The 25,756-nt window shown below is 36.2% G+C and overlaps 1 protein-coding gene across 1 annotated transcript; it reads right to left on the bottom strand.

Annotated features, from left to right (window-relative positions):
- Positions 1 to 18,231: 18,231 nt before the first annotated feature.
- Positions 18,232 to 18,792, bottom strand: K441DRAFT_671463 (uncharacterized protein). Its single transcript, XM_067650424.1, has 3 exons — positions 18,682 to 18,792; positions 18,541 to 18,607; positions 18,232 to 18,478 (listed from the first exon to the last, which is right to left on the bottom strand). The coding sequence occupies exons 1-3, from the start codon at positions 18,760 to 18,762 to the stop codon at positions 18,441 to 18,443; spliced, it is 186 nt and encodes a 61-aa protein (XP_067496522.1). The 5' UTR covers positions 18,763 to 18,792; the 3' UTR covers positions 18,232 to 18,440.
- Between the last annotated feature and the right edge of the window lie 6,964 nt (positions 18,793 to 25,756).

The following is a 25,756-nucleotide window of genomic DNA, read 5'->3' as shown; positions in this document are numbered from 1 at the left end:
TCTAATATTTACCTAANTAAAGACATCTTTATATAACTACCCCTTAAGCTTAATTTATAACTAGGAATAATTTTATAGGTTATAAAACCCCTTTATAGGGTACTAGAAGCTAAAAACTACTAATTTAAGACGTATTACTAGCATTACGTTTATAAACTTAAGATAGAGCAGTTAATATATAACCCCTGCCTCCTATATACCCTATTAAACGGCCTTANTATTATTAGACTTTAAATAAATAATACCCTTTTTTTAGTAGACTAGACTTTTGCGGACGCTAAAGAGACTAAACTATAAGAAGCTAAGTTCCTGGTAAAGCTATAAAAGTAATTAACTAAGTAGACTCTAATTAAGTTTAATAAAGGTTTAATTATATAAAAGGGTAACCTAATCTAGCTAACTTAGAAACGCTAAGCTTAAAACCTAAGGCTTATTATAGTAAAGCCTATAGACCTTACTAGCTCCTATAGAGAGACCTATAAAACTGTAAGTATAAAGGACTAATATATTATATAGTGTGTAAGAGGAGCCTATATTACTATAGTCTGTTAACCTAAATCTACTTATAATTTATCCTTTGTGGCCTAGGTAATAGATTTATAAAAGGAAAATATTAAGTAGCTTAATTAATATATTTAGTAGTAAATTAATAATGCAATAAGAGGACTTACTTTTNTNCCATTAGACCTAAATTCCCTTAGCTTACTAGTATTTATAGACGCCTCCTTTGCTAATAATAGGGACCTATTATTATAAATCGGCTTTATAATTGTACTTACGGACCGTAATTAGGATATAAATATACTCTATTAGTCTTTGTTCGTACTAACTTAATAGCACGAGTGAGTCGTATCCACGGGCACGAAATACATGTAGTATCGTATACTTATTTGGATGGTGACTGTCGATTATATAAAGCAGACTACGTGGTCTATATACTGATGCACCTCCCCCCTAATTAGTTAGTGCTTTATAAGTGCACCAGACGCGTAAGCGAGTGGTTGGTGCACTGAACGCGTAAACGCGTACCTGGTGTACCGAACGCATAAGCACGCGTTTGGTACAACAGGTGCTGTAATTATACACTAGCAGTACTTGAAAAATGAAACCACCTATATATAGCCTCCGTAATTGCTTTAATAAAACCATAGAACACAAAGGAAAATACATAGGAAATCTCCCCTAAGGTACCGTCTAGGCTGCCTTCCAAACGGTACCTTAAGCTGGCCGTAAGTCCTGCTTACGGTCCGTAAAATAAACCGTACGGCCTTTTAATGGGCAGTAAGTTAGATTTTAAGGGCCGCTAAGGCGCTAGTGCTAAGCGAGCTAATGGCGATTTTCCATCCCGGGGATGGAAAATCGTGATTGGTTAATTCAACTACCCTATAAAATTTGGCAGGTCACGTAAGTCCACTAAGTTCCACCATAGCTTTCTACCGTTTTCCACCTATACCGTATAACGAGTCGTACGGCCTTCTAACGGGCCGTAGACATACCGTAGGTGCTCCGTTAGTCCCGTTCTACCCATTCTATAACTTTTAGGTTGAGCTTATTTGTATTAATTAGGGTTTTAAGGGCTTAATACGGCTTTGCCTTAGTTATGGCGTCCGCTAGGTTGTCTCCGCTGCTAATCCATTTAACCTTCGTAATCTTATGTTGTTTATAGGCCTAACGTAAGCACATTAGGTCGACTATGAGCCTCTTCTTTTATGTCGTACCTAGTTTAACTAGGCAGTTATAAAGGGACTTTAAATTAGTGCATAAAACTAGGGGTAACTGCTCTAGTTGTAGAATCTTCTAAACCATTAATTTGATTATAGCTGCTATATTAAATCTATAAGCTAGTGCATATAGTTTAGAAGCTAGTACACTACGGGTTACTTATTTGCACTTAATTAAAGACTAGTGTAGTATATTTACGTCCTAATTGCGGTCCGTAAGTATAATTATAAAGCCAATTTGTGATAATAGGTCTTTATTATTAGTAAAGGAGGCGTCCGTAAATGCTAGTAGGCTAAGGGAATTTAGGTCTAGTGGTATAAAAGTAAGTCCCCTTGCTGTATTGTTAATTTGCCACTGAATGCGCTTATTAAGCTGCTTAATATTTTCTTCTTGTGGATCTACTGCCTGGGCCGCAAAGGGTAAGTCGTAGGCAGATTTGGGTTGGCAGACTATGGCAATATAGGCGCCTCTTACACGCTGTGTAGCGTATTAGTCTTTTATATTTACGGTCTTATGGGTCTTTCTGCGGGAACTAGTAAGGTCTATAGGCTTTGCTGTAACAAGCTTTAGGTTTTAAGCTTAGCGTTCCTAAGTTAGCTTAATTAGGTTGCCCTTTTGTATAATTAGGCCTCTATTAAACTTAATTGGATTCTGCTTAGTTAACTACTCTTACAGCTTTGCTAAGAACTTAGCCTTTTATAGTTTAGTTTCTTTAGCGTCTATAAAGGTCTGGTCTGCTAGGAATAGGGTATTATCTATTTAAAGTCTAACAATACTAAGGCCGTTTGATGGGCTGTATAGGAGGCAGGGGTCGTAGGTCGACTGTTCCATTTTAAGCTTACTAATGTAATGCTGGTAGTATATCTTAAACTAATGGTTTCCAGCTTCCGGTACTCTATATAGGGGTTTTATAACCTATAGAATTGTTCCTAGTTATAGGTTAAGCTCACAGGGTAGTCGTATGAAGATATCCCTGTTTAGGTAGGTATTAGACTGCACGTAGGCTTGCGAGATGTCCCATAGGTAAAGAGCTACGGGTTTACTTTGCTGTAGGCTAGGTATAAGTGCAAGTATAATCCGTTGGCTAACTCGTTAAATTGTGGGCGATTATATAAGGACTAAGTCCTTTCCTTAGTTGTTATAGGCTTATATAATAAGCCTTAATTTTTTAAAAGCTCTATTAGTACTAGGGTGCTTAATTTTGTTAATAAAGTATAAGTTAAATATACGGACGCCTTGCGGAACGTCTCTTTCCGTTATAACCGCAAAGACGCCCTTTTTAAGTAGTCCGTTAATCTCTTTACGTCGTAAGTCCGTAAATAGGGTTTCCTGTATTAGAACTGATATATCTATAGGCGGATATTGCTTTACGGATATTCCTGCGGAGGTTAGGTAAATCTTTATTATGGTGTTCTTAGTTACGGGGTGCTTTTAGGGGCGTCCTCGACCGCGCTTTACGGTTAGTATAGTGGGTTTAGTGGGTTTCTGGGGGACTTCTAGGGTAGGCAAGGGTGCTTCTAGTTTGTCTAATTTGGTGGTCGCTTCTGGTTCGTCTAGTTTGGCAGTTATTTCCAGTTCGTCTGGCTTAACGTTATGGGTGTCTTCGGGCCGAAAGTAGGGTTTTATGGACGTGCTTCTGAACCTAGTTGGCCCGCTAGAAAGTTTTACACAGCACGTCTCGTTTTCTATGGCCAGTAAACGGTAGGGTCCGGTCCACTTGCCGCTTTTACGCCATATAAGGACTTTAGAGTTAAGCGGGAGGTCGTATACTAAGGTCGTATTAGGTCCGTTGCGGTAGTATAGGGCGTTATTGACAGTTTATTTGGCCCGTAGCTTAACTATCTCGGCCGTTGCCTTCTGTATTACAGCTGCTCGTTCCGTAATAGATGGGGTAGAAGGATCTAGGTTACTTATCCTTAGGTAGGCTCCGTAGACCAAGAGGGTAGGTACTAGTCCGTCCGGGCCGGCGGTGTCGTTAACGGCTTTTACGGCCATCTGTAGAGCCAGTTCCTTTTAGATGTCCTTATATTCGTCCGTAATAATTTAATAAGCTCTCTATAGAGCTAGGTAAGCTTACTTAATAAGCCTAACGGACTAATGCGCCTTAACTGGAACAGCTTTTGTTAATATAGCCATGGCTATAGCATACTACTAGAATTCCTTGCTAATGAAGTTCCTACTAGCGTCGTAGGTGATATACTTAGGAGGTCTAACGTACGTGTTAATCCAGCAGGTCCGTAAAATATCCTAAGTATGCTTTGTAGATATATTTTGCAACTAACGGGCGGCTTAGTAGCGGGTTGCCTTGTTAATTATATATAATACTAGGCTGCTGTTAATGTATATAATGTCTACGTATACTAAGTGGTTGAAGTTAAGGTCCTTATAAAGGGTAAACTTAAATCGGCCTAGGGAACGTCCGTATTTCTAGTAAAAGGAGTAGTATTTAGTTAGGTAATTAACTGCCTTTCTATTAACGTTGTTGTGTCTAGAGCGTTTAAGGACTCTATATAGCTTTTTAGCTGATAGGTGGCCGAAACGGCGGTGTAGACGGTGGATCTCCGTACTAGTAAGGTAGCATAGGTTATAGTTAAAAGATTCCTAAATATAGGTTCGTAAAGTCTCTCCCTATATAAGGAACGGGTGTCTAAATTGTTGTGTAATTGGTAGGGTAATATGCTTGCTTCCTGGGGCAGTTGTGGGGCTGATTAAGGTGTCCGTAATATTGTTATAGTAAACCTGTAACCTGTCTATGTCCGTAAGGCAAAGTAAGAAAGGGGTGTCTGCTTTTACTATGTGGAAGTTAACTAGGCTAATTGGGGTCTTAACTGCAACTAATCTAATTAATGTAGTTAAGCTAATGCTGAATTGGACGTTTACGGCCCCAGTTTGCATAATATTAATGTCCGTATTGTTATTTGCGGTGGTCCTATATATAAGGTATTATCCGTAGCCTGTAGTAGACTTCTTAGAGGCGCCTATGTTGATTATAATACCGTAGAATTCCTTGGGGGTATAGCGTTCTGTAGTAATATATATAAATGGGTCCTGCTCGTAATTTATAATATCTGTAACAGGGGTACTTACGGAATAGTTTTTGGGCGCAACTAAGTATATAAAGGAACGGTTGGCTAATACGGTTATAATATTAAAGGCTTAGCTGTCCGTAAAAGGTTTAAAAGTAGTTAGGAATGTCTTTAGGGTCTTCTGTTCCTAGTTATTTAGGTTAAAGTTAATTATAAGGGCTTCTATTAACTTATTAGGGGGCTCCTCTTCTTCCTCTCCTTTGTATTCTAAGATAAACTGGCAAATCTATTTATTAAATTTTTTCTTAGACCTATTACGTTCTTCCTGGGTATACCTTGTAGACCAATATCCTTCCTTACCACACACGAAGCATTTCTGGCTTGTTTGTCTATGGGGGTATACTTTTATACAGGGGTTGCTGCGGGGGTTATGGGTAGGACTTAGTCGGTACGGGTGCTGCTGGCGGTAGCGGCGGTCCGTAAAGTAGACGTCTAAGTCTGTTTGTGGATATTAAATATCCGTAATAAAGGCTTAAGTGCTGCCTAGTGGGTTTAAGACTTTATAGGTTATAATAGAGGAGCGTAGATTATTAATAAGGCCAGCTAAGGTATCTATAGGCTTGTAGCAGGCGTACTTACAGGGCTCTACTTCCTGGCAGGCTGTAATAAGTTTATTATGTAGGAAGTCATCTATTTAAAGCTTAGCGTTAAGGCCGTGCTGTAGGTGCCGGAGGTCTTTGATAAGAATTTGCAGGTACTCTATAGTCGATTTTTTAGTGTTTTTGTTGATTACGGTCCGTAGCTTGGTCGCATTCCATTGGGTAAGGATATTACGCCTATATTCCGGTCCTTTAAAGTAGTTATAGGTAGCTTCGCATAGCTTATTAAAGGGGACACTAAGGGGGTTGCTCTTAAGGTTGGTGTAGTAGTGGTTAAGTGCTAGGCCGCGCAGTATGGTAGAGTAGGCTTGGCTAAACTCTTATTTAGGAATGTCGGCCTTCTGGCAAAGGTCCATAAAGATGGTTAGTTTAAAGTTAAAATTATTATTTTTACCGCTGTACTTAGATTCGTTGGTATAGAGCTTAGCTAGGTTAGCTAGCTCCTTACTATAGGTCTTTACTTAGGTAGGTTGCGGATCTATAACTTACGGATCTGTAGCTTGCGGATATATGGCTTACGGGTTTGTGACTTAAATAGCGGGGGTAGTTTAGTCCGTATTTTGGTTTATAGGGGTGTTATAATCCGTAACTTAAGAGTAGGGTGTATTTTGGCCAATAAGGTTAAGTCTAAAGCCGCTTAGGTTTGTTGTTACGGACGCTTTAAGTACGATATTACGACTACTTGGAGAAGAGACGGAAGAAGCTAGTTGGTTAATTTAGGCACGGTCTAGGATAGAGCCGATAGAACTATGTGACGAGGAATGGTAATTAAGGTTATATAATGTGCTACGTATTAAACAAGAGGAACAAGAGGAACTTATATACCTTATATATAAGACGTACATTACGTACAAGAAGGATTTTATAGGAGTATGGTTATATATTTAAGGACCCTTAGTCCCTACCTAGATAGTTCCTTCTTTGTAATAATTCTCAGAATATAATTAGAGTTAATTTATTAGGCAACCACTCCACCAGTTGTTATTACGTTCTTGACTTTTATACTTATATTTCCTACACACCTAGCCTAATAATAAGCCTATCGTAGTTCTTGTTATAAGGTTCCGTTATATAATCACTACCTAGTTACGGTATTAATATAAGAAGTTAAATAATATGCCACCAAAAGCAGCTACTACGACGCTATTAACGGCAGCAACTACTTTAAGGATAGGAGGTAATACTAGTATGGCAGATACTGACTTATAGCAACTTGTAACGGTTGGACAGCTATAGGAAATAGTTGACTAGCTAACAGCTAATAATATAGTGTTGGAAGAAAGACTTAACGGGATAGGAGCAGCAAAGATTAAGCTATTATTAATTGAGAGATTTATAGAAGAGAGGTTAAAGCTTAAAGGATTCCTTATATAAATGCACTTTAAGGTCTTATAGGAGGGAGTAAAGTTACCTATACCTGTGGATTGGATAGCCTATATAGGACTATTCTTATTAGGAAAAGCACTTAAGTGGTTTAAACCTTACCTTATAGAGATATAGGTAAACGGAATGACGACCACTAACTAAGATGTGCGATTTATATTTTTAAGTTGGGAAGAATTCGTAGAATGACTTACGTAGATGTTTGGAGACCTAGAAGAAATAACTATAGCGGAAAGAAAACTCTAGAACCTCGTATAACGAACTTTAGTAATTAAGTATATAATATAGTTCCAGACGCTAGTAATATAAGTAGAGTGGAATAATAGGGCGCTTATAGTATAGTATAAATAGGGACTTAAGGCTAAAGTCTAGGACGTAATTATTCTAATAAAAGATGCGGACACCCTAAGGGAACTAATAGATTAGGTAATTAAGATTAATAATTGGATCTACTAAAGGGAATAGGCTAAGAGAGGCTAGGATAGAGTTTTATAGTTATATAAGGCGCAGAATACACAATAATAAAAGCTAAGTTAGAAACTATGGTATAGCGTAGAGCTAATGGACCTAAGTAGTACTAAAGAAGCCTATAAGAGATGGAGCAAACTATAGAAACCTAGAGGATAAGGATTAAGTAATTAAAGGTCTAAGGAGCAAAGGCCGAATTAGGGATCTTAATAGTAGAAGATATTTAGGCGGACTCTATAGCAAGAGAAATAGTTTAAAGAAGGAGCTTGCATAAATTGCGGAAAATAGGGTTATTACATTAGAGACTGTAGAAGTGGGTAGAGTTACTATATAGTAAAGGGCACAAGACTAGTAGACGATATATATATATAGAGGGACGATAATATGCTGCGAGGAACAAAAGAATGTTTAATTAAAAGTTTTGCGTTTTGTTATAATAACGCATACCAAATTTATAAGGACGCTAAGTATAGCGTAAGCTATTAGCTATAAGAGCTAGCACCTATAGGATGTAGAGGAACCAATAAACCAGTTCACAGATTGGATATTAAGGACGATAAATTTAACCTAAGCGAAATATTCCGTAACGATAAGGTAATAAGGGCCGCTTACTAGGAGCGAGTAGACCTTAAAGATGTTATACTAAAGGTAGAGGATAATTCTACTATAGAATAAGGAATATTAGTAGGGATTAAAACCCTACTAGACACGATGTCTATCGCTTTGTAAGACGTAAGAGAAGTAGGATAGCGAACTACTTTGGCACTCAATAAAGGCAAAAGGCTAAAGGCTTAAGATTCTTAAGACGAGATAAGAGACGACTAAGATTCTTAAGATGAGATAAGGTATACCCTAGGACCTATAATAGACGAAAACTAATAGAGTAGGGCAGTAGCTTAGTTTAGAAATATATAAATAAGCTTAGGATAAAGTTTCCTATAGATATAAGACTCTTAAGATAAGATAAGTGAGATTTAAGACTTTTAAGACGAGATGAGAATACTACGGACGCCTAGTTGGACTAAGGTAGGAGCTAAGCTTAAGTTAGAAGTAAGCTTAGGATTAAAGAATCTAAGGGACTAAGATTTCAGAGTATAAATAAGGGCACCTATAGATAAGAGGCAAGGAGTTTCTTTATAGATTAGAGAATCTATAATATAAACAGCAGTTAGATTAGGAGATAGATATATAGACCTAGAAGACTTACTAGGGGAATGTAGTGTTTAGCCTAAAGATCGAAAGTTTAATACTAGGATTAAGAAGTAAGATAACTTTAAGGATTAGAGCGTAAGGCGCAAACCAAAAGAAACTATGGAAGAGTTTAGGTAAAGAATTATTGTATAGCAAGAATAGAAACTAGATAAGAGATTTAGTATATTGGGACGTATAAAGGACAGAGCACTAGTATAAAGAATTACTAATAGGCCAAGAGTAGGTATACTAAGAGTTAAGTGGCTTATTAAACTGGAAAGTAAAGAGGATCTAGGGATTTTAACTAGGTTCGAAGAATAATATATAAAGGGCTGTTATAATGCAGTAATAAGAAGATACTTCCTTATAAATAGACCGTATATACTCTAGTAGCTATACTAAAAGTGGTATAAGCAAAGGTATAATGATAAGTAGGAAGATTTCTATATATGGTTGGATAAAAAAGTTATCTAGGACCACCTAATTATAGAAAAGGCTATAACGCATATTAAAGGAGCCTTAATTATAATATTAAAGGATTTAGAGGAACGTTTAGAGGACTAGAGAAGTGAGAGACGTATCTTAGTACCTGCGAATAAAGTCGCAACGTTTAGATTAGTATGATAAAGGTTTGAACTTAGGGATAAAGACAAGCTAAGAGTTAACCTAAAGTACCTAGTATACTATATGTTATTATAAATTGCGTGCGTGGACGATATATGCGAAATATATAAGAATCTAAAGGAAAAGAATTAGAAATACTTTGTGAGAATATATTGGATAATAGATAAGTAATAGTATAGGAATGCTAAATATATATATAGATGGCATCTAGTAGAGATCTAAGAGGAAGGAAGCGTAGTACTTTAATTAGGAAGATTCCTTATAGAAGAATACTTAGACAAATAATAGTAGTGGGAATGCCTAAAAAATATATATTTATAGTATATTAAAGATAAAAAGCGAACTAGGCATTAGCTAAAGAGTAAGCTAAGTGCACTAGGATTAAGCAGCTAATAGTTAGGAAAAGTAGAGGCCTATAGGACTAGAGGGAGCTAGTGGTAGAGCCTTAGACCCTTAAAGGAATTTAAGGACGATATTTAAATTTATAAATTAATTGGTAAGATTAGCAGTTTAAAGCACTAATAGATAGTAGAGTAACGCGAAACTATATCTTACTAGTAGCAGTTAAGAGAATGGGACTACCTTATAGATAAAAGGAGCAATCTTACCTATTAGTTATAATTTTAGGGGATCTAATAACCTATAGAGGAGGGATTATTAATCTTAAAATAGGACCTATTTAGATAACTATTAAAGGAAGATAAATTAAGATGTCTTTTAATATCTTACTATTAGGATAGGACAAGGTAGTATTAGGCATGCCTTAGTTATAGGAATATAATCTAAGGATTAATTAGATTATAGGTTAGGTTAATATTAGAGATACTTAACGCCGTAAGATACGATAATAAGCCAAGTTAGTATAGTACTAAGTAGGAGCAACCTATAAAGAAACAGAAAAAGGACTAAGTTATATACTAAAGAGATACTATAAGTATAGTAAAAAACTATGGTTACTAGAAAGTGAAAAACTGTTAGAATATACAGTATAGGACTATAAGATAGAATTAGAACCAGGGATAAGTCTAAAGTTTTTTCTAATCTATAAGCTTACCGAAGAAGAAGGTAGAGCGCTAAAAGAGTTTATTTAGAAAAATCTATAAAAGGGATATATTAGACTATCGCAATCATTAGCGGGTTATCCAGTACTATTTATACTAAAGAAAAATGGTAAACTAAGGCTATATATCGACTATAGATAGTTAAATAGTATTACTAAAAAGGATAGGTATCCTTTACCCTTAATTAGCGAAATTTAAGATAGAATAGGTAATGCGCAAATCTTTATAAAGATAGATCTAAAATAGGCGTACTATTAGATTAGGATTAAAGAAGGCAACGAATAAAAGGTAGCCTTTAAGTTAAAGGAAGGACTGTATAAACTATTAGTTATGCAATTTAGGCTTACGAACGTACTAGTAATATTTTAGAAATATATTAATAATGTGTTAGGAGAACACTTAGATAAATTTGTTATAGTATATCTTAACGATATTATTATCTACTTAATGACTAAGGAAGAATATGGGGAATATGTTAAATAGGTTTTAAAGAGACTATAGGAAGAATAGATACCAGTAGCAATTAAGAAATACGAGTTCTTTACCAGGAAGACTAATTTTATTAGATTTATTATTAAATTAGGCTAACTTAGCATAGATCTAAAAAAGATTAAGGCTATAGTAAATTAGTAGGAACTAGAGAATGTTATATAGTTAAGATCGTTTCTAGGGTTTTGCAATTACTATAGAAGGTTTATAGCGTAGTAGTTAAAGGATATTAAGCTATTTACGCGGTTAATAAAGAAAGAAGAACTATAGGTATAGGGAGAGGAGCAAAGAGAACTCTTTAAGAAAATTAAAGAGTTGTTTACCTAGGAGCTAGTTCTTAAAATCTATTAACTAGGACTAGAGACGGTTATAGAGATAGATGTATTAGACTATATACTAGGGGCGTACTTTATATAAAGGTATTAAGATAGATGGCACCTAGTAGCATACTATAGTTAGAAGATAACACTACTAGAGCTGAACTATAATATCTATAATAAGGAGTTGTTAGGTATAGTTGCAGTATTAAAGAAATAGAGGGCATTTTTATAAGGCATAGAGAAACTATTTATAGTTAAGACGGATTATAAGAACCTAATAGGATTCCTAATAATAAAGGAACTTAACTAAAGATAGGTTAGATGGGTAGAGATGCTTACAGAATACTATTTTAAAATTTAGTATACTAAAGGTACAGATAATACGCGGGTAGATGCTCTAAGCCATAAAGCTAAACTATAAAATGAGGAAAAGCTATTAGGGGCTTTATTGCGAAAAGATATAGATAGATTAATTAGGTATAATTATCCAAAAATCACAGTAACTTAAGAAGATAATAAACTAGAGAAAGTCTACAAGACACTAGAAAGCTTTTAGGTATAAAGAATTCTAAAAGTATAGCTAGAAGATCTATAGACGGATATATACGAAAATTAAGAAGTAAAGTATATCCTAAGAAGTATAGCAGAGTAGTTTATAGAAGACTTTTATAAGGGATTAACTTAAGGACATAATAGAGCTATAGGCTTAGTGTTAAGACTTTAGGAGGAATATATTATTAATGGAATCTAAAGAATAGCTAGAAAAGTTATAAAGGAATATTTAGATTATTAAAGGAATAAACTAATAAGGCATAAGCTATATAGAGGGCTATAACCTATTAAAATACTAGAGAGACCATAGGAGGTTATATTATAGGACTTTATTATTAAGTTACTAAAATTAAAGGACCCTATTACCGGATAAGATTATGACGTAATCTTAGTAATAGTAGATAAGCTTATAAAGTGGGGATACTTTATAGCATATATAGAAGAAATCTTAGCGGAAGATATCACTAGAATTTATATTAAAAAAGTGTTTATAAGATATAGAGCACTAAGTAAGATTATATCGGATAGAGATCTAAGATTCGTAACAGTATTCTAGAAAGTATTCTTAGCGGAGTAAGGAGTTTAAGTAGTAACTTCTACTATATATTATCCACAAATAGACGGTTAAATAGAAAGATTAAACTAGACACTAGAACAATATCTAAGGTATTATATTAATTATATATAGAATAATTGGGTATCGCTATTACCAGTTATATAGTTTGCGTATAATATAATACCTTAAGAAGGAATAGACATATTACTATTTAAGGTAAATTATGGATATAAGCTAAAAACATTATTATTACTACAATAAGTAAAGAAAACGAGTAGTACAGCCAAAGAAAGAATAAAGGATGCTCCTCCGTCGTCGTCTCCCCCTTCGCTCCTCCGTCGTCGTCTCCCCCTTCGCTCCTCCGTCGTCGTCTCCCCCTTCGCTCCTCCGTCGTCGTCGTCTCCCCTTGCTCCTCCGTCGTCGTCTCCCCCTTCGCTCCTCCGTCGTCGTCTCCCCCTTCGCTCCTCCGTCGTCGTCTCCCCTTCGCTCCTCGTCGTCGTCTCCCCTTCGCTCCTCCGTCGTCGTCTCCCCCTTCGCTCCTCCGTCGTCGTCGCTATGGCGCCGCAGGCTATATAGCCCCTAAAGACACGTCGCGCGGACGCAACCTCCCCACAACTAGTCTACAGCCATCACGCTGCAGACGACCTCCACCACAACTAGTCTACAGCCATCACGCTGCAGACGACCCTCTCCAACCTGTCTACGGCCATCACGCTGCAGACGACCCCTCTCCAACCTGTCTACGGCCATCACGCTGCAGACGACCTCTCCACAACCTGTCTACGGCCATCACGCTGCAGACGACCTCTCCACAACTGTCTACGGCCATCGCGCTGCAGACGACCTCTCCACAACCTGTCTACAGCCATCGCGCTGCAGACGACCTCCACAACCTGTCTACAGCCATCCGCGCTGCAGACGACCTCCACAAACCTGTCTACAGCCATCGCGCTGCAGACGACCTCCACAACCTGTCTACGGCCATCGCGCTGCAGACGACCTCTACCACAACCGCCACCACCGCCACAACATACCATACAATACGCGACTATAGGCCGTACCGCAGATGCGCAGATAGGGGTTGGCTATAGTTAGGGGAGGGAAGGGACCGGCCCGTGTTACTTTAGCACGTTAAATCTAAGGTGTATAGGCCGAATTGGTGTTTATACCCTATACAAAGACAACTTCGTGAAAATTTCCTAATGGGAGTGGGTTTATGTAACAAGGTTCGCCCTTATAAAATACCATTAGTAGGTTATTTTGGGGAGAGTACCTATTAATTACTAATTCCCTACCATTTCTTTAGCAAGGAGAAGGATAGGGTACAGGTAAAAAGTTTTTTTAGGGTAATTGGTAGCTGTTTCCAAGCTAGCAAGCTATTATAACGCCTCTTATTCTTAAGTGCAAAACTATTTAATAAAAATCTTTCTTTTAGAGCGCTTCTTTTTTTCTACTCTAGGAACGGCAGAATACGGCAGAAATAGATAAAAGAGCCAGGATTTCTTTCTTGGTGTAAACTGGACCATAGTAAGCAAAATACCAGAACGAAAAAACACCAGTCGCTAGAGCTCCCCTAGCATTTTAAAAACGGGCCAGAGTGTCCACTTAGCTACTAGTACATGTTAAGCTGCCTAGGAAGGATTTATGTATATAAAACTATAGCGCTATAGCCTAGAGGCTGCATGCGCAGTATTGTACGTAGTATAATATAACGGATATAAAAAAAAAAAAAAAAAAAAAAAAGAATAAGGATTTAATAAATCTTTATATAGACCTTATAGAGATAGCTAAGGTAGTATAGTAGAGAATAAAAAGGTACTATGATGCTAAGAGATCTAAGGGACTAGATCTTAAGGAGGGAGATAAAGTATGGCTACTATATAAAAATTTCAAGAGTTAATAACTAAGTAAGAAATTGGACTATGTTAGACTAGGACCTTTTGAAATTATATAAAGGATTTTACTAGTTATATTTAAGTTAAACCTACTAGCTAAAATAAAGATCTACCCTATATAGTATATCGTAATGCTAGAGCTAGTATATGGGAATATTAAGCTACCGGTCTATAAAGCAGACATGTATAGAGGATAAGAAGAAGATAAATAGTAAGTTTTGAAGATCGTTAATTATAAGGATATTGACGATGAAATATGGTACGAGGTTAAGTAGATAGGCTACACTAAGACTACCTAGGAGCTACTAGAGAATTTAAAGAACGCTATAGGAAAGGTATAGGAGTATTAGAAGAGATTAGGTCAGGCAGTATTAATAAAGAAGAATCGCTAAAGAATAAGTCACCTAAGGGGGACCTAAGAAGAGTAGTTACCGAACTACTTAGATCTGTTTCTTTCTCTATTAGAGGAGAATTTATTCTTTTATTACCTAGTTCTTATAGACCTTATTTTATAAGTTTCTACTCCTTAAAATAAACCTTTTTATAAATCTTCTTAAGACAAAGTAGACAAGTAGACGCCGCAATTTAAGTATTTAGGGCCTTTTGTTTCGCGTCACAGGAACATTCTAATTTAGTAAGGGCTTATAATAGTTTACTATTTAGCCGCGTAGTAGCAGATTAAACATAAGACCCTAAGATAAATTAATTAGGGAACTAGACGACTATTAAGAGTAATAGGTTGCGTATATTTAGCATTAGAAGTAGAGTAAATATTATAAAATAAATGAATATTCGCTTTAGTATACTCTAAGCAAGAGGACGGTTGTTATAAAGATGGGTTTACTAACGTAATATAAACTAACCCCTCTTTTAAATAACGAGAATATAGAGACGGTATAATCTTACTAAGAGATAATATTGCAGCAATAGTGTGGGCACGACGTTGGGCGTGTAAAGAAGAAATTGCTTTAGGTATAATAAGCAATAATATTAACTAAATTAATTAGACAGATATTATACCTCTAGTGAATAACTTAGAGATATTTTAAATCTTTAAGGACGAAGATAAAGAGGAGGGAGATGGTGTTACGGACGCTTTAAGTATAATATTATAACTACTTAAAGAAGAGACGGAAGAAGCTAGTTAGTTAATTTAGGCATGGTCTAGAATAGAGCCGATAGAACTATATAACGAGGAATGGTAACTAAGGTTATATAATGTGCTACGTATTAAATAAGAGGAATAAGAGGAACTTACGTACCTTATATATAAGACGTATATTATATATAAGAAGGATTTTATAGAAGTACGGTTATATATTTAAGGACCCTTAGTCCCTACCTAGATAGTTCCTTCTTTATAGTAATTCTTAGAATACAATTGGAGTTAATCTGTTGGGCAACCACTCCACCAGTTGTTATTACGTTCTTGACTTTTGTACTTGCATTTCCTACACACCTAGCCCAATAACGAGCCTATTGTAGTTCTTGCTATAAGGTTCCGTTACATTTGTGGGATGAATTTGGTTAAGTGGGTTAGGTATAAGGCTAGTAATTATATTAAGTTTAGAAGAAGTAAAGAGTTCCTTAGTTTCTTAGAACTGGTTTAGGATTTCCTCTTTAGTCTATTCCGTTTAGTCCTTCTTGTATATTATGTTGTATAAGGACTGTGTAATAGTAACTTATTTATTTCTTTTAACCTATATACCTTAGTTATATAAAAGGGTTTATAGTTTACGGATAGTAATAGGGTTATAGGCCTTAAGAATAGCTTCCGTAAAGTCCGTAAAGTATTCCTAGTATTGCTTCTATAGGTCGTTATTTATAAGCTTAAAGTGTTTGTATTTAAGGATTTTGAAACTAATATAGTCGTTAACGTCGTTTATAGACGTAACGTTGACTCCTTATTTCTACTTCTTTTGACCTTTACTAACTTGCTTACTAATGTCTGCCATACTATAGTGTAGTGTGGTGCGTAGCGGGTGGTAGCAGCTTATAACGGGTGGGGGAGGTCTTATAACAGTCCGTAAAATTAATTAATGGGTCCGTAATGGTTTATAGGAGGGTAGGGGTTTTCCGCAAAAGGTCCGAAGAGGTTTAAGGTTTGAGGGGGTTAAGGATAAGGGTTCCGTATAGGTCTATATTCGTATCTATAACTTCCAGTAAACTATACTAAGACTTAAATAAGTATATAGAGTTGGAGATAAGTCCGTAATCCCCAACTTCCGACCTTTTAGTAGGTCGTACTAGAAGTCTAAACGGGTGGTCGCTGTCGTATATATCGCTCGGGGGGAGGTATCGAGTGATTGCTAATCTGTGCGCGCTTACTAATCAGTGTTCGTACTAACTTAATAGCACGAGTGAGTTATATCCACGGGCACGAAATATATGTAGTATCGTATGCTTGTTTGGATGGTAACTGTCAATTATATGAAGCAGACTACGTGGTCTATATACTAATGCACCTCCCCCCTAATTAGTTAGTGCTTCATAAGTGCACCAGACGCGTAAGCGAGTGGTTGGTGCACTAAACGCGTAAACGCGTACCTGGTGTACCGAACGCGTAAGCACGCGTTTGGTATAACAGGTGCTGTAATTATACAGTCTTTAATTAAATATAAATAAGTAACCTGCAGTATACTAGCTTATAAACTATATATACTAGCTTATAGCTCTAATATAGCAGCCGCAATTAAATTAATAATCTAGAAGATTCTATAATTGGAGCAGTTACCCCTAGTCTTATATATTAATTTAAAGTCCCTCTATAACTGCCTAGTTAAATTAGGTATAATATAAGANAAAAGGCTTATAGTTAACCTAATATGCTTATATTAGGCCTATAAACAACNTAAGATTATAGAGGTTAAATGGACTAGCAGTAAAGATAACCTAGTAGATGCTATAACTAAGGCAAAACTATGTTAAGCTTTAAAGACCCTAATTAATATAAATAAGCTTAATCTAAAGGTTATAAAATAGGTNGAACGAGACTAATAGAGCACTTGTAGTTTATTTACGGCCTATTAAAAGGCCGTATGGTTTATTTTGCGGACTGTNAATAGGACTTATAGCTAGCTTAAAGCACNGCTTAGAAGGNAGCCNAGAAGGCACCTTAGGAGGGATTTCCTATATATTTCTTTTATATTCTATAGTTCTATTTAAGCAATTACGGGGGCTATATATAAGTGGGTCTATTTTTAAGTGCCGCTAGTATATAATTATAGCACGTAGTATACTAAACGCGTAACTACGCGTTTAGTGCATTAACTACTTATTTATAAAGTACTAACTAATTAGGGGGGAGGCGCGTTAGTATATAGACTACGTAGTCTACCTTTATAGAATTAATAGTTACCACTATCTAAAAGAGCATACGATACTATAGCGTATTTCGTGCCCCTAGATATAACTACTACTTATATTAAGTTAATAAACACTAATTTTAATACTATTCTCTAAATTAATAAAACCTATTATCTTTACTGCTATTAAGTAGTCCTTTATAGAGTAGTCTTCCTAGCTTATATAAAAAGTAAGCTTTTTAATTACTAAGGTCTTATTTATAGGGGGCTGCTTATATATAGGCTAAGTATATTACTAGGACCCGTAGTAGGACTAGCTTAATATAACTAGTTACGAGATTACGGTAGGCTATATAGTAGGAGATATAGGAGTTATAGATTATACTAGGGTACTATAGCCCGTTCTTATAGAGTTATAGTTTAGTTTAAAGAAGCTTCTAGCTTTTACTACTTAGCTTAACCTTAATTTAATAAGGCCTTAGTTAATAGCTAAGTAGTAGCTATAAGTCTTTACGTCTATATACATAGTAAAACTAGTATATTATACGCAGCTATGGTCTAAGTAAGCTTTATTAAAAGAGGTCTAGTATTAGTCTTTATTAGAAATTTAGGGCTTAGCTAGCTAGGTATAAAAGTATTAGTCTAAAAAGCTAAAAAGTCTCTATTGGTTTTATATTTAGACTTTTATAATTAAGGCAGGTATTTTTATCTTAAAGAGGTTCTTTATAAATAAAGGTAATTTCTAGTAGTTTCTATTAAGGTTCTATTCTTAGGGTCCTATAAATAGTGTTTTAGTCTAAATTTTATATTCCTATTCTATTTATAGTTTATTAATTTAATATAGCTTTATATAAATAAAATATAGTTAAAGAAATTTAAAACTTTTAGTTAAGTAATTCTCTAAATTTAAGGAGACTACTTAGGCACTATATAAGTGCTATTAAACAGAGGTTTGTCAGAATATCCAAGAAAATAAAAGGGGGTATTAAAATTTTCGATAACCACCACGCTAGGGAAAGAACCCCGATTTTACAGATTATATAGGAAAATCCTCTAGGAATCTTAGAAAATCCGAGAAATCCTCCTTAAATAAACTAAGACAAATTATAACTAAATAAAAAAGACAAAAAACCCCTATAATCTTGGTATATCTAAGAATTTAAGCCAAAAATATAGAAATATCCGGCTACTAATTAGAATTAGAATCTTCTGGAAATTCATAAGGAGCTAGCAAGATTTATTAGTAAATTCTAAGAAAAAGAAGCTATTTTACGTACCTAGTTAAAGACCACCTCTAGATTTAATTTTAGAAACCTTCTTTAATACAGCCACGCGCGCACCATTAATATTAAGCATCTTAATGGAAAATCTAAGAAATTAGCTAATTTTACTTATAAAAGAATGTGTCGGAAAAAATAAGAATTAAATACCTTTTTAACGGAGAAAGTACTAAAAAGAATCTTAAAAAAGGAAAGTAGGCAAGATCTATGTCTCCCAAATGCCTTAGGCATTTTTTTATTTTTGTTTAAGTCGGAATTACCCTAAAAAAAGTTAGTTTTATTAAAATATATAAGAAATAAACTAGATTTCTTATATCCTAAAGACCCTTCTTTATATACCATAGCTCCAGAATTAATTCCTAGGTAAAGTAAGAAATTAAATTACTAATATCGGAATTTTTGATAATATACTTCGTAATTATAGCCATAAGGAAGTTTCTTAACCTCCTTAGTGCCATTAATCTCACCGTTAGCAGGCATTTTCTAAAAAAATGTTAAATTGGTTTTATTTATCAGAAAAATAGTAAAATTATATGGCATTTTAGATGCGATAGGTATAGCACCTAAGATCTGCGTCTTTGTGCCCCCAGAAACTAGCCCTAAAATATTAGAAAAACCGAGAAAAAATAGAATATTTCTTACCTTAATTTCTCCTTAAGGTCTTTGTTTTATTCTTCCTAGATAGAATTAGTATATTCTTAGAACTACCAAGAAAAATATATACCTTTAACGGCTTTCCGGATAACCATCTTTTCTAATATACTGCCTTTTTAGTAGTAAGGACGGCAGCAGCACTGGCAGATCTAATACCCAAAATTTAAAATAATTCTCGGAAAAAATAAGAAAAAATAAAAGAAAATAGGAAAAACTATAAGTCCATTAAGCAAGAGGCTGCATATAAAATAATTCTTCCCAGCGAGAAAGAAAGCCTAAGATATCGGAAAATCCGATAATTAAGTTATCGCTATAGTAAAAAACCGAGAAAAAATTTCCCAAAAAAATTGAAGTCATTAATTTAAAGCTAATATGTCAGAATAATTGAGAAACTAGTAAGCAATATAATATAAAACTAAGAAAGGAAAAAAGAAATTTCTATAAATTTGAAAATATAGTTCTAAAGGACTTTTTTTTCTGAAAATATATGAAAATCACATAACCTCAAAACTACTTACTTGGGAGGCATTTTTGAAGCTCTGGAAGAGCTGGTGGATTGGAAATCTAGTATATAAGTTAGTATATAACGTATATAGCTAATATAGAGCTCTAGCTTACTTAATTTTTGCTTATTAATTGAGCGTTAAGGTGTTTGAGATTAAAGAGCTTAATTGAGAGTGAAGTTATCTGGGGCGCCAAGACCTCGCGTGTGCTAGGCCGTTTCGGGTCTGGCGCCCCCGACCGTCCGCGCCTGGACGGTTACCATCCGAGAAGAAGACACCAGAACGACAGCCAGCAGACGACCGTCACCGGAGCCAGACGACCGTCGCTAGAGCTAGACGACCGTCAGAGCCAGACGACCGTCGTCAGAGCTAGACGACCGTCGCCGGAGCTAGACGACCGTCGCCGGAGCTACAGTGATGTGCATGACCAGCTTCACCCCCCCTCCTTTGGCGAGCGCTGCGAGATTTCAAATTCGGTACGCGCATCCAATCTCGCAAGAAATTGTAGCGAACGGCTGTGGCTACACGCAAGGACCTTTTTAGTTGCCATGGAGAATCGCCTTGGTTGGCCAGGAGAACCAAATTGAAGACGTACGCTTCTTCCTCTCCCCGTTAACCACCCTCCCGTCGTGGCCGCCAAAACGCGAGTACAACGCTGTCTCTGCAGAGAGGTCGATGGAATTTGGCAATATCGTACGGGTGGAAACCTCACGATATTCGAAAAAGATCGCGACACTGCGGAGAAAGGCCGATCGCTGTCAGCATGTTCTTGCAGCCAAGCATACAGCTTCGCTACAATTACTATGTATAGTTGGTGGCGATTTAGCGGGCCCGCGTACTGTAGCGAAATATATTTTTTTTCAAGGGGTGAAGCTGGTCATGCACATCACTGTAGACGACCGTCGCCGGAGCTAGACGACCGTCGCCGGAGCCAGATGACCGTCGCCAGAGCTAGACGACCGTCAGAGCCAGACGACCGTCGTCAGAGCTAGACGACCGTCGCCGAGAGCCAGATAACCATCGTCCAGAGCCTAGAACGACCGTGCGCCGGAGCCAGATGACCGTCCGCCAGAGCTGTGACGACCGGTCGTTCAGAGCTGGACGACCGTCGTCAGAGCTAGACGGCCGTCGCCGGAGCCAGAGATCCCCGTCGCCAGAGCTAGACGACCGTCAGAGCCACACGACCGTTCGTCATCGCCACAACGACCGTCGCCAGAGCCACACGACAACACCGTTCAAACGACCAGCCAGCGGAACACGATAAACGATTCGATTAATCGATCGAATCAAGGTGATATAGACAGGTAGGCACAGATAGGTAGGGCACAGACAGGTAGGCACAGACAGGTAGATATAGACGGGTAGGTAATAGACGGACCGGATAGACAGATAGGTAGGTAGGCAGGCAGGCAGGCAGGTAGGAGGTAGGTAGGTAGGCAGGTAGGCAGGCAAGTAGGCAGGCAGGTAGGTAGGCAGGCAGGTAGGTAGGCAGGGTAGGTAGGTAAGTAGGCAGGGCAGGTAGGCAGGTAGGTAAGTAGGCAGGCAGGCAGGTAGGCAAGGCAGGTCAGGTAGGTAGATAGTTAGATAGCTTTATTATTTATTATATAGTATGATATTAAAAATATTAAATATATTGTTTTAAAAGTATATTATAGCATTCTAGAATTACTATAGGAAATATGTGATAATTTAGTTATTATATAATATACAGCGATGTGCACGACCAGCTTCCACCCCCCTCTGGAAAAAATATTATTTCGCTTCGGTACGCGGGCTCGCGCTAGAAATCGTAGCGAACGCCCATGCTTGGCTGCAAGAACTTTACTTCTGGCAGACTTCGCGATCCTCCACAGTGTCGTGATCTTTGTTAAATATCGTAAGGTTTCCACCCATACAATATCACCAAATTTCATCAGCAATTGCAGGAACAGCTTTGTATTCGCGTTTTGGCGGCCACAGCGGGGGTACGCAGTTAAGGGGGATGGGAGGGCGCGTGCGTCCTCATTTTAGTTCTCCTGGCAACCAAGGCGATTCTCCAGGGCAACCATTAAAAAGGTCCTTGCGTGCAGGCACATGCGTTCGCTACAATTACTCTGTACAGTTGGTGGCGATTTGGCGAGCCCGCGTACCGAAGCGAAATAATATTTTTCCAGAGGGGGGTGGAAGCTGGTCGTGCACATCGCTGTATAATAAAATTTTATATAATTACAATTTGTACAGTTTGTATAGTTAGTATAGTTTATACGGTTTATATAGTTTGTACAGTTTATATAGTTTATATAGTTCGTACAGTTTATATAGCTCGTATAGTTTACGCGCTATTTATTTATAGGGTAGCAATTTGCTAGCATTAGTTTGGTAGTTAAGCGTTTTGCTGCAATTTACTAGCAGTAGCTGTAAATTTGTTACAAAACGCGCGGTTTACGTGAATCGCTAACGACCATATACGACTACGCAAATCGCACAGTTTACAGCAAATTGCCGCAATCTGCAACAACGCGCCCAAAAAAAAATCCTGATAATGTTGCTTCTATCTATTAACCTAAGGCTTTATTTAATCTCTCTGTTACTACTTAACACTAGGAACTAACTAAGAATAACGTTCTTGCCCTAAATAAACGTCTTTCCTAGTAAATAAACCACTTTAATTGGGGACTACTTTATGTGCCTATTAATCTTCCTACCGCTAAGCTCTTTATATTTATTAATGGATTATTTATAAATAATAAAGATTTTAGCTCTTAGTTAGGATATAAGATTATTATTACAAATAAATTTACTAGAGAGAATAACTTTATAATTTATGGTAACCTTATTTATTAGAGCTTAACTAAGAGCAAGCATATTACCCGAAGTGTTTTAGCGTTAAAGATATATAAAATAGTTGGCGGAGTTAATATAGTAATTGCAATTAGAACTACCCTAAAGATAATTATAAATCAACTTAAACTTCCTGTTATCCCTATAATTGTATACACCGACTTATATTCCCTCTATAAGTATTTAGTTAAGCTTAGTACTATAAAGGAGAAGCGCCTTATAATTAATATTATGGCACTTTAGCAATCCTATAAGCGTTAAGAACTCTTTAAAATTTAATAGATTAATGGCTAAGATAACCTAGTAGATGCGATAATAAAGGCGAACCTAAATAAGGCACTAGAGACGTTTATTAATATAAATACTCTACNTATATAAGTTAAAGGTTAGGTTAAAAGGGAGTCCCTAGAAATTTCTTAGTTATATAAGGTCTTAAGATATCTAGGAACCTTAACTGGCGGTTAAAGTTATTTAATTGGTTAGATTCTCTTGCTAAGACTTTTTTAAATGGGGGAGTATAATATTTTATAGACCCTAACTTAACCTAGCTAATTAGGATTTTCTATTCCTAGGATAGAAAATCGCTATTAGCTCGCTTACTATTAGCGCCTTAGCGGCCCTCCAAATAAGATATTTACTTACAACTCTTAAGTAAGAAAGCACTACGTGCTAAGAGGCAAATTTTGGGATAGCGAGACTTATATTATAATGGTAATAGTAAGTAAGGAGGATTAATATTTGTTACGCTAGTTAAGCGGTATATATATATATAGATGGCAACTATAAAAGAAGAGTTGCTAGTGTTGGGAATAAAGGTAAGTGGTTACTATATAAGGTAAATTGCTATTATAGGTGGCAAGTTGCCGTTATAGGTGGCAAGTTGCCGTTATATGCGGTAAGTTGCCGTTATGTATTGCCGCGGTAGTAGCGTAGCGAGGAGCCTTAAGTTCCTCGCCCTCCCTTATATAGAGAACAATAATTATTATTATACTATCTACAAACCGTAGCTACGTAATATCACCTTATGTAACCAACAATTACCTTATATAAAATTTCTCCCACTATAATAAAAGTCGTAGATATTAAGACGTCCCCTATAACTATAGGGGCTATATATACTAATCTAATAAACTTAAACTAAGTCTTATTTATAGACGTTAGATATACGCCCTATAACTATAGGGGCAGACTTAATATTAGCAAGCTATATTATAGAGCTATACTTTCCTTAATAAGGTTAAGCTCCGCTCCAGAGTTAATTAAGCACTTAACCCTTTTGTCTCCTATTTATATATCTACCTTTAAACATTATTATTAGAACTAGGTAAATTTTACTTTCCGTTTAATCTAGTCTACCTCTATAGTTATTAGGCTAGCTTAATTAGCATAAAACGTTAGGTACGCCGATAATATAGATACCTTAACGCCCTCTTACTTTTGTTAGTAAGGCTTTATAAAAGGTAGCGGAAGAGGCTTAAAGAATAACCTTATAACTTTAGGTATATATATAAGGCAGTTACTAATAGTAACTTTAATAGTTTTTAATAAGATCTTATCCGCCATTATAGTTGGGCTTAGGATGTTCCCTTTTAGTATATCTATTATCCTAACCAGCTTTAGTCGCGGTGCTTTAATAGTTACGGTTACTTCTATTCCTTACTTTACTTCTCTTTTTAGCTATTTAGTATAGTCTATTTTATTAGTCTCCTTATTATTTACTAGTAATTAGAGGGCCTGCCGCTATAGTTATAGTGTGATTTAGATATGTTCTCCTAGTTATATATTTTAAACTATTACCAGTTACAAACCAGTTGGTTTTAAAGGTAGTTTTATTACCCTAATGTCTCCTCTCAACTTCCTAAGATTGTATAACTATATTATAGGCTATAACTAGGTTACTACTCCTACTAAATTAATATATACCGACTTTACTTAGTATATATCTTCCTAGGACTCGCCAAGCTCTTCTTTACTTTTAGCGCTATTGCTTTCTATAAGCTCTACTAAGGACGTATTTAATTAGATGCCTATTACCATCGCATTAGGATTAATATTCGCGTTCTACCTTAGCTAGTCTTTAAGGAACTAAATTTAATTACTACTCGGTAAATACGGGAGTGGATTTTCTAGGCGCTAATATGTTCTAGTATAGATTTGGTTATTCTTATTTATATATAGGAACCCCTAGCTAACTAGTTTTTAGAGCTTTGGGTATTAGTTAATAAAATAATAAGGGCCTCTATATCTATAATACGTCTTAGCTTATACCTAGTATGTACTAAAGTTTCCTAGTCCTCTATACCTTCCTAGGCCTAGCTTATATCGCTTTTATAGCGCCCCCTTATAGGACGGTAGCAGTCTGTTATTATTTATTACCAGTTATAGACCTGCTTATTCTTAACGTATTAACGCCTTATTTAGGAGCTATATATACTATATTAGGTCTTAGCGAATCCTATTAAGGAATAGCATTAAAGATATAACGCTTACTAATTTAACTATCCTAAGATTAAGCTTCTGGAGTTAACTAGTAAGGTTCTCTAGCTTAGGGTCCGTCTCTTAGGTTATTTAATGAGCACTTACTAACTTATTTAGCTAAGAAACTATAGGCGGCCGAAGAGTAGTATCTCTCTAGTTTAATATAGCTGGTTACTACTTATAGAATTATCTAACCAGCTAACGGAGACCTTACTCCTTAGGGTTTATTATTGTCGGGAATGAGGCAAGTTGCCGTCGTATAAAGCATATTGCCGTCACGTATTGACGTGGCCCTAGCGTAGTGAGGAACCTTAAGTTCCTCACCCCTTTCCTTATTCCTATTAATAAGAATTAACCAACATCACTATAACCCTACTTGAGTAGTCATTATTAGTGAGTCACCCTGTGTTTCTAATACTAATTAGTAGTTAAATACACAGTTAACTATAAAGCAGCTAGGTTTTTAAATAGAAGAGACAGTCTCGTATAGGGGTGCTATATGCGCTTATATGGAATGGATCCCGGCAATACTGTGCTATCTTAGATTTGCGGAAAACTAGTAATAGAAGTGTTACTGAGTACTAGGAGATACTAAGTTGCGTCTATTATATAGAATAACTACGTTTACGAAGATTTGGTTAAGTACTTTAGGTTAGAAGTATTACTAAACCTATAGTTCTAAAATTAACATCTAAAATGCGTTAAACAACTACGCATACGAAGATTTGGTCGAGTACTTTAGGTTAGAAGTGTCACTAAACCTACGGTCC

The sequence above is a fragment of the Cenococcum geophilum genome (assembly GCF_001692895.1).
Source record: "Cenococcum geophilum 1.58 unplaced genomic scaffold K441scaffold_100, whole genome shotgun sequence".
Classification (NCBI taxonomy): domain Eukaryota; kingdom Fungi; phylum Ascomycota; class Dothideomycetes; order Gloniales; family Gloniaceae; genus Cenococcum; species Cenococcum geophilum.
This window is presented reverse-complemented; position numbering and strand designations above follow the sequence as displayed.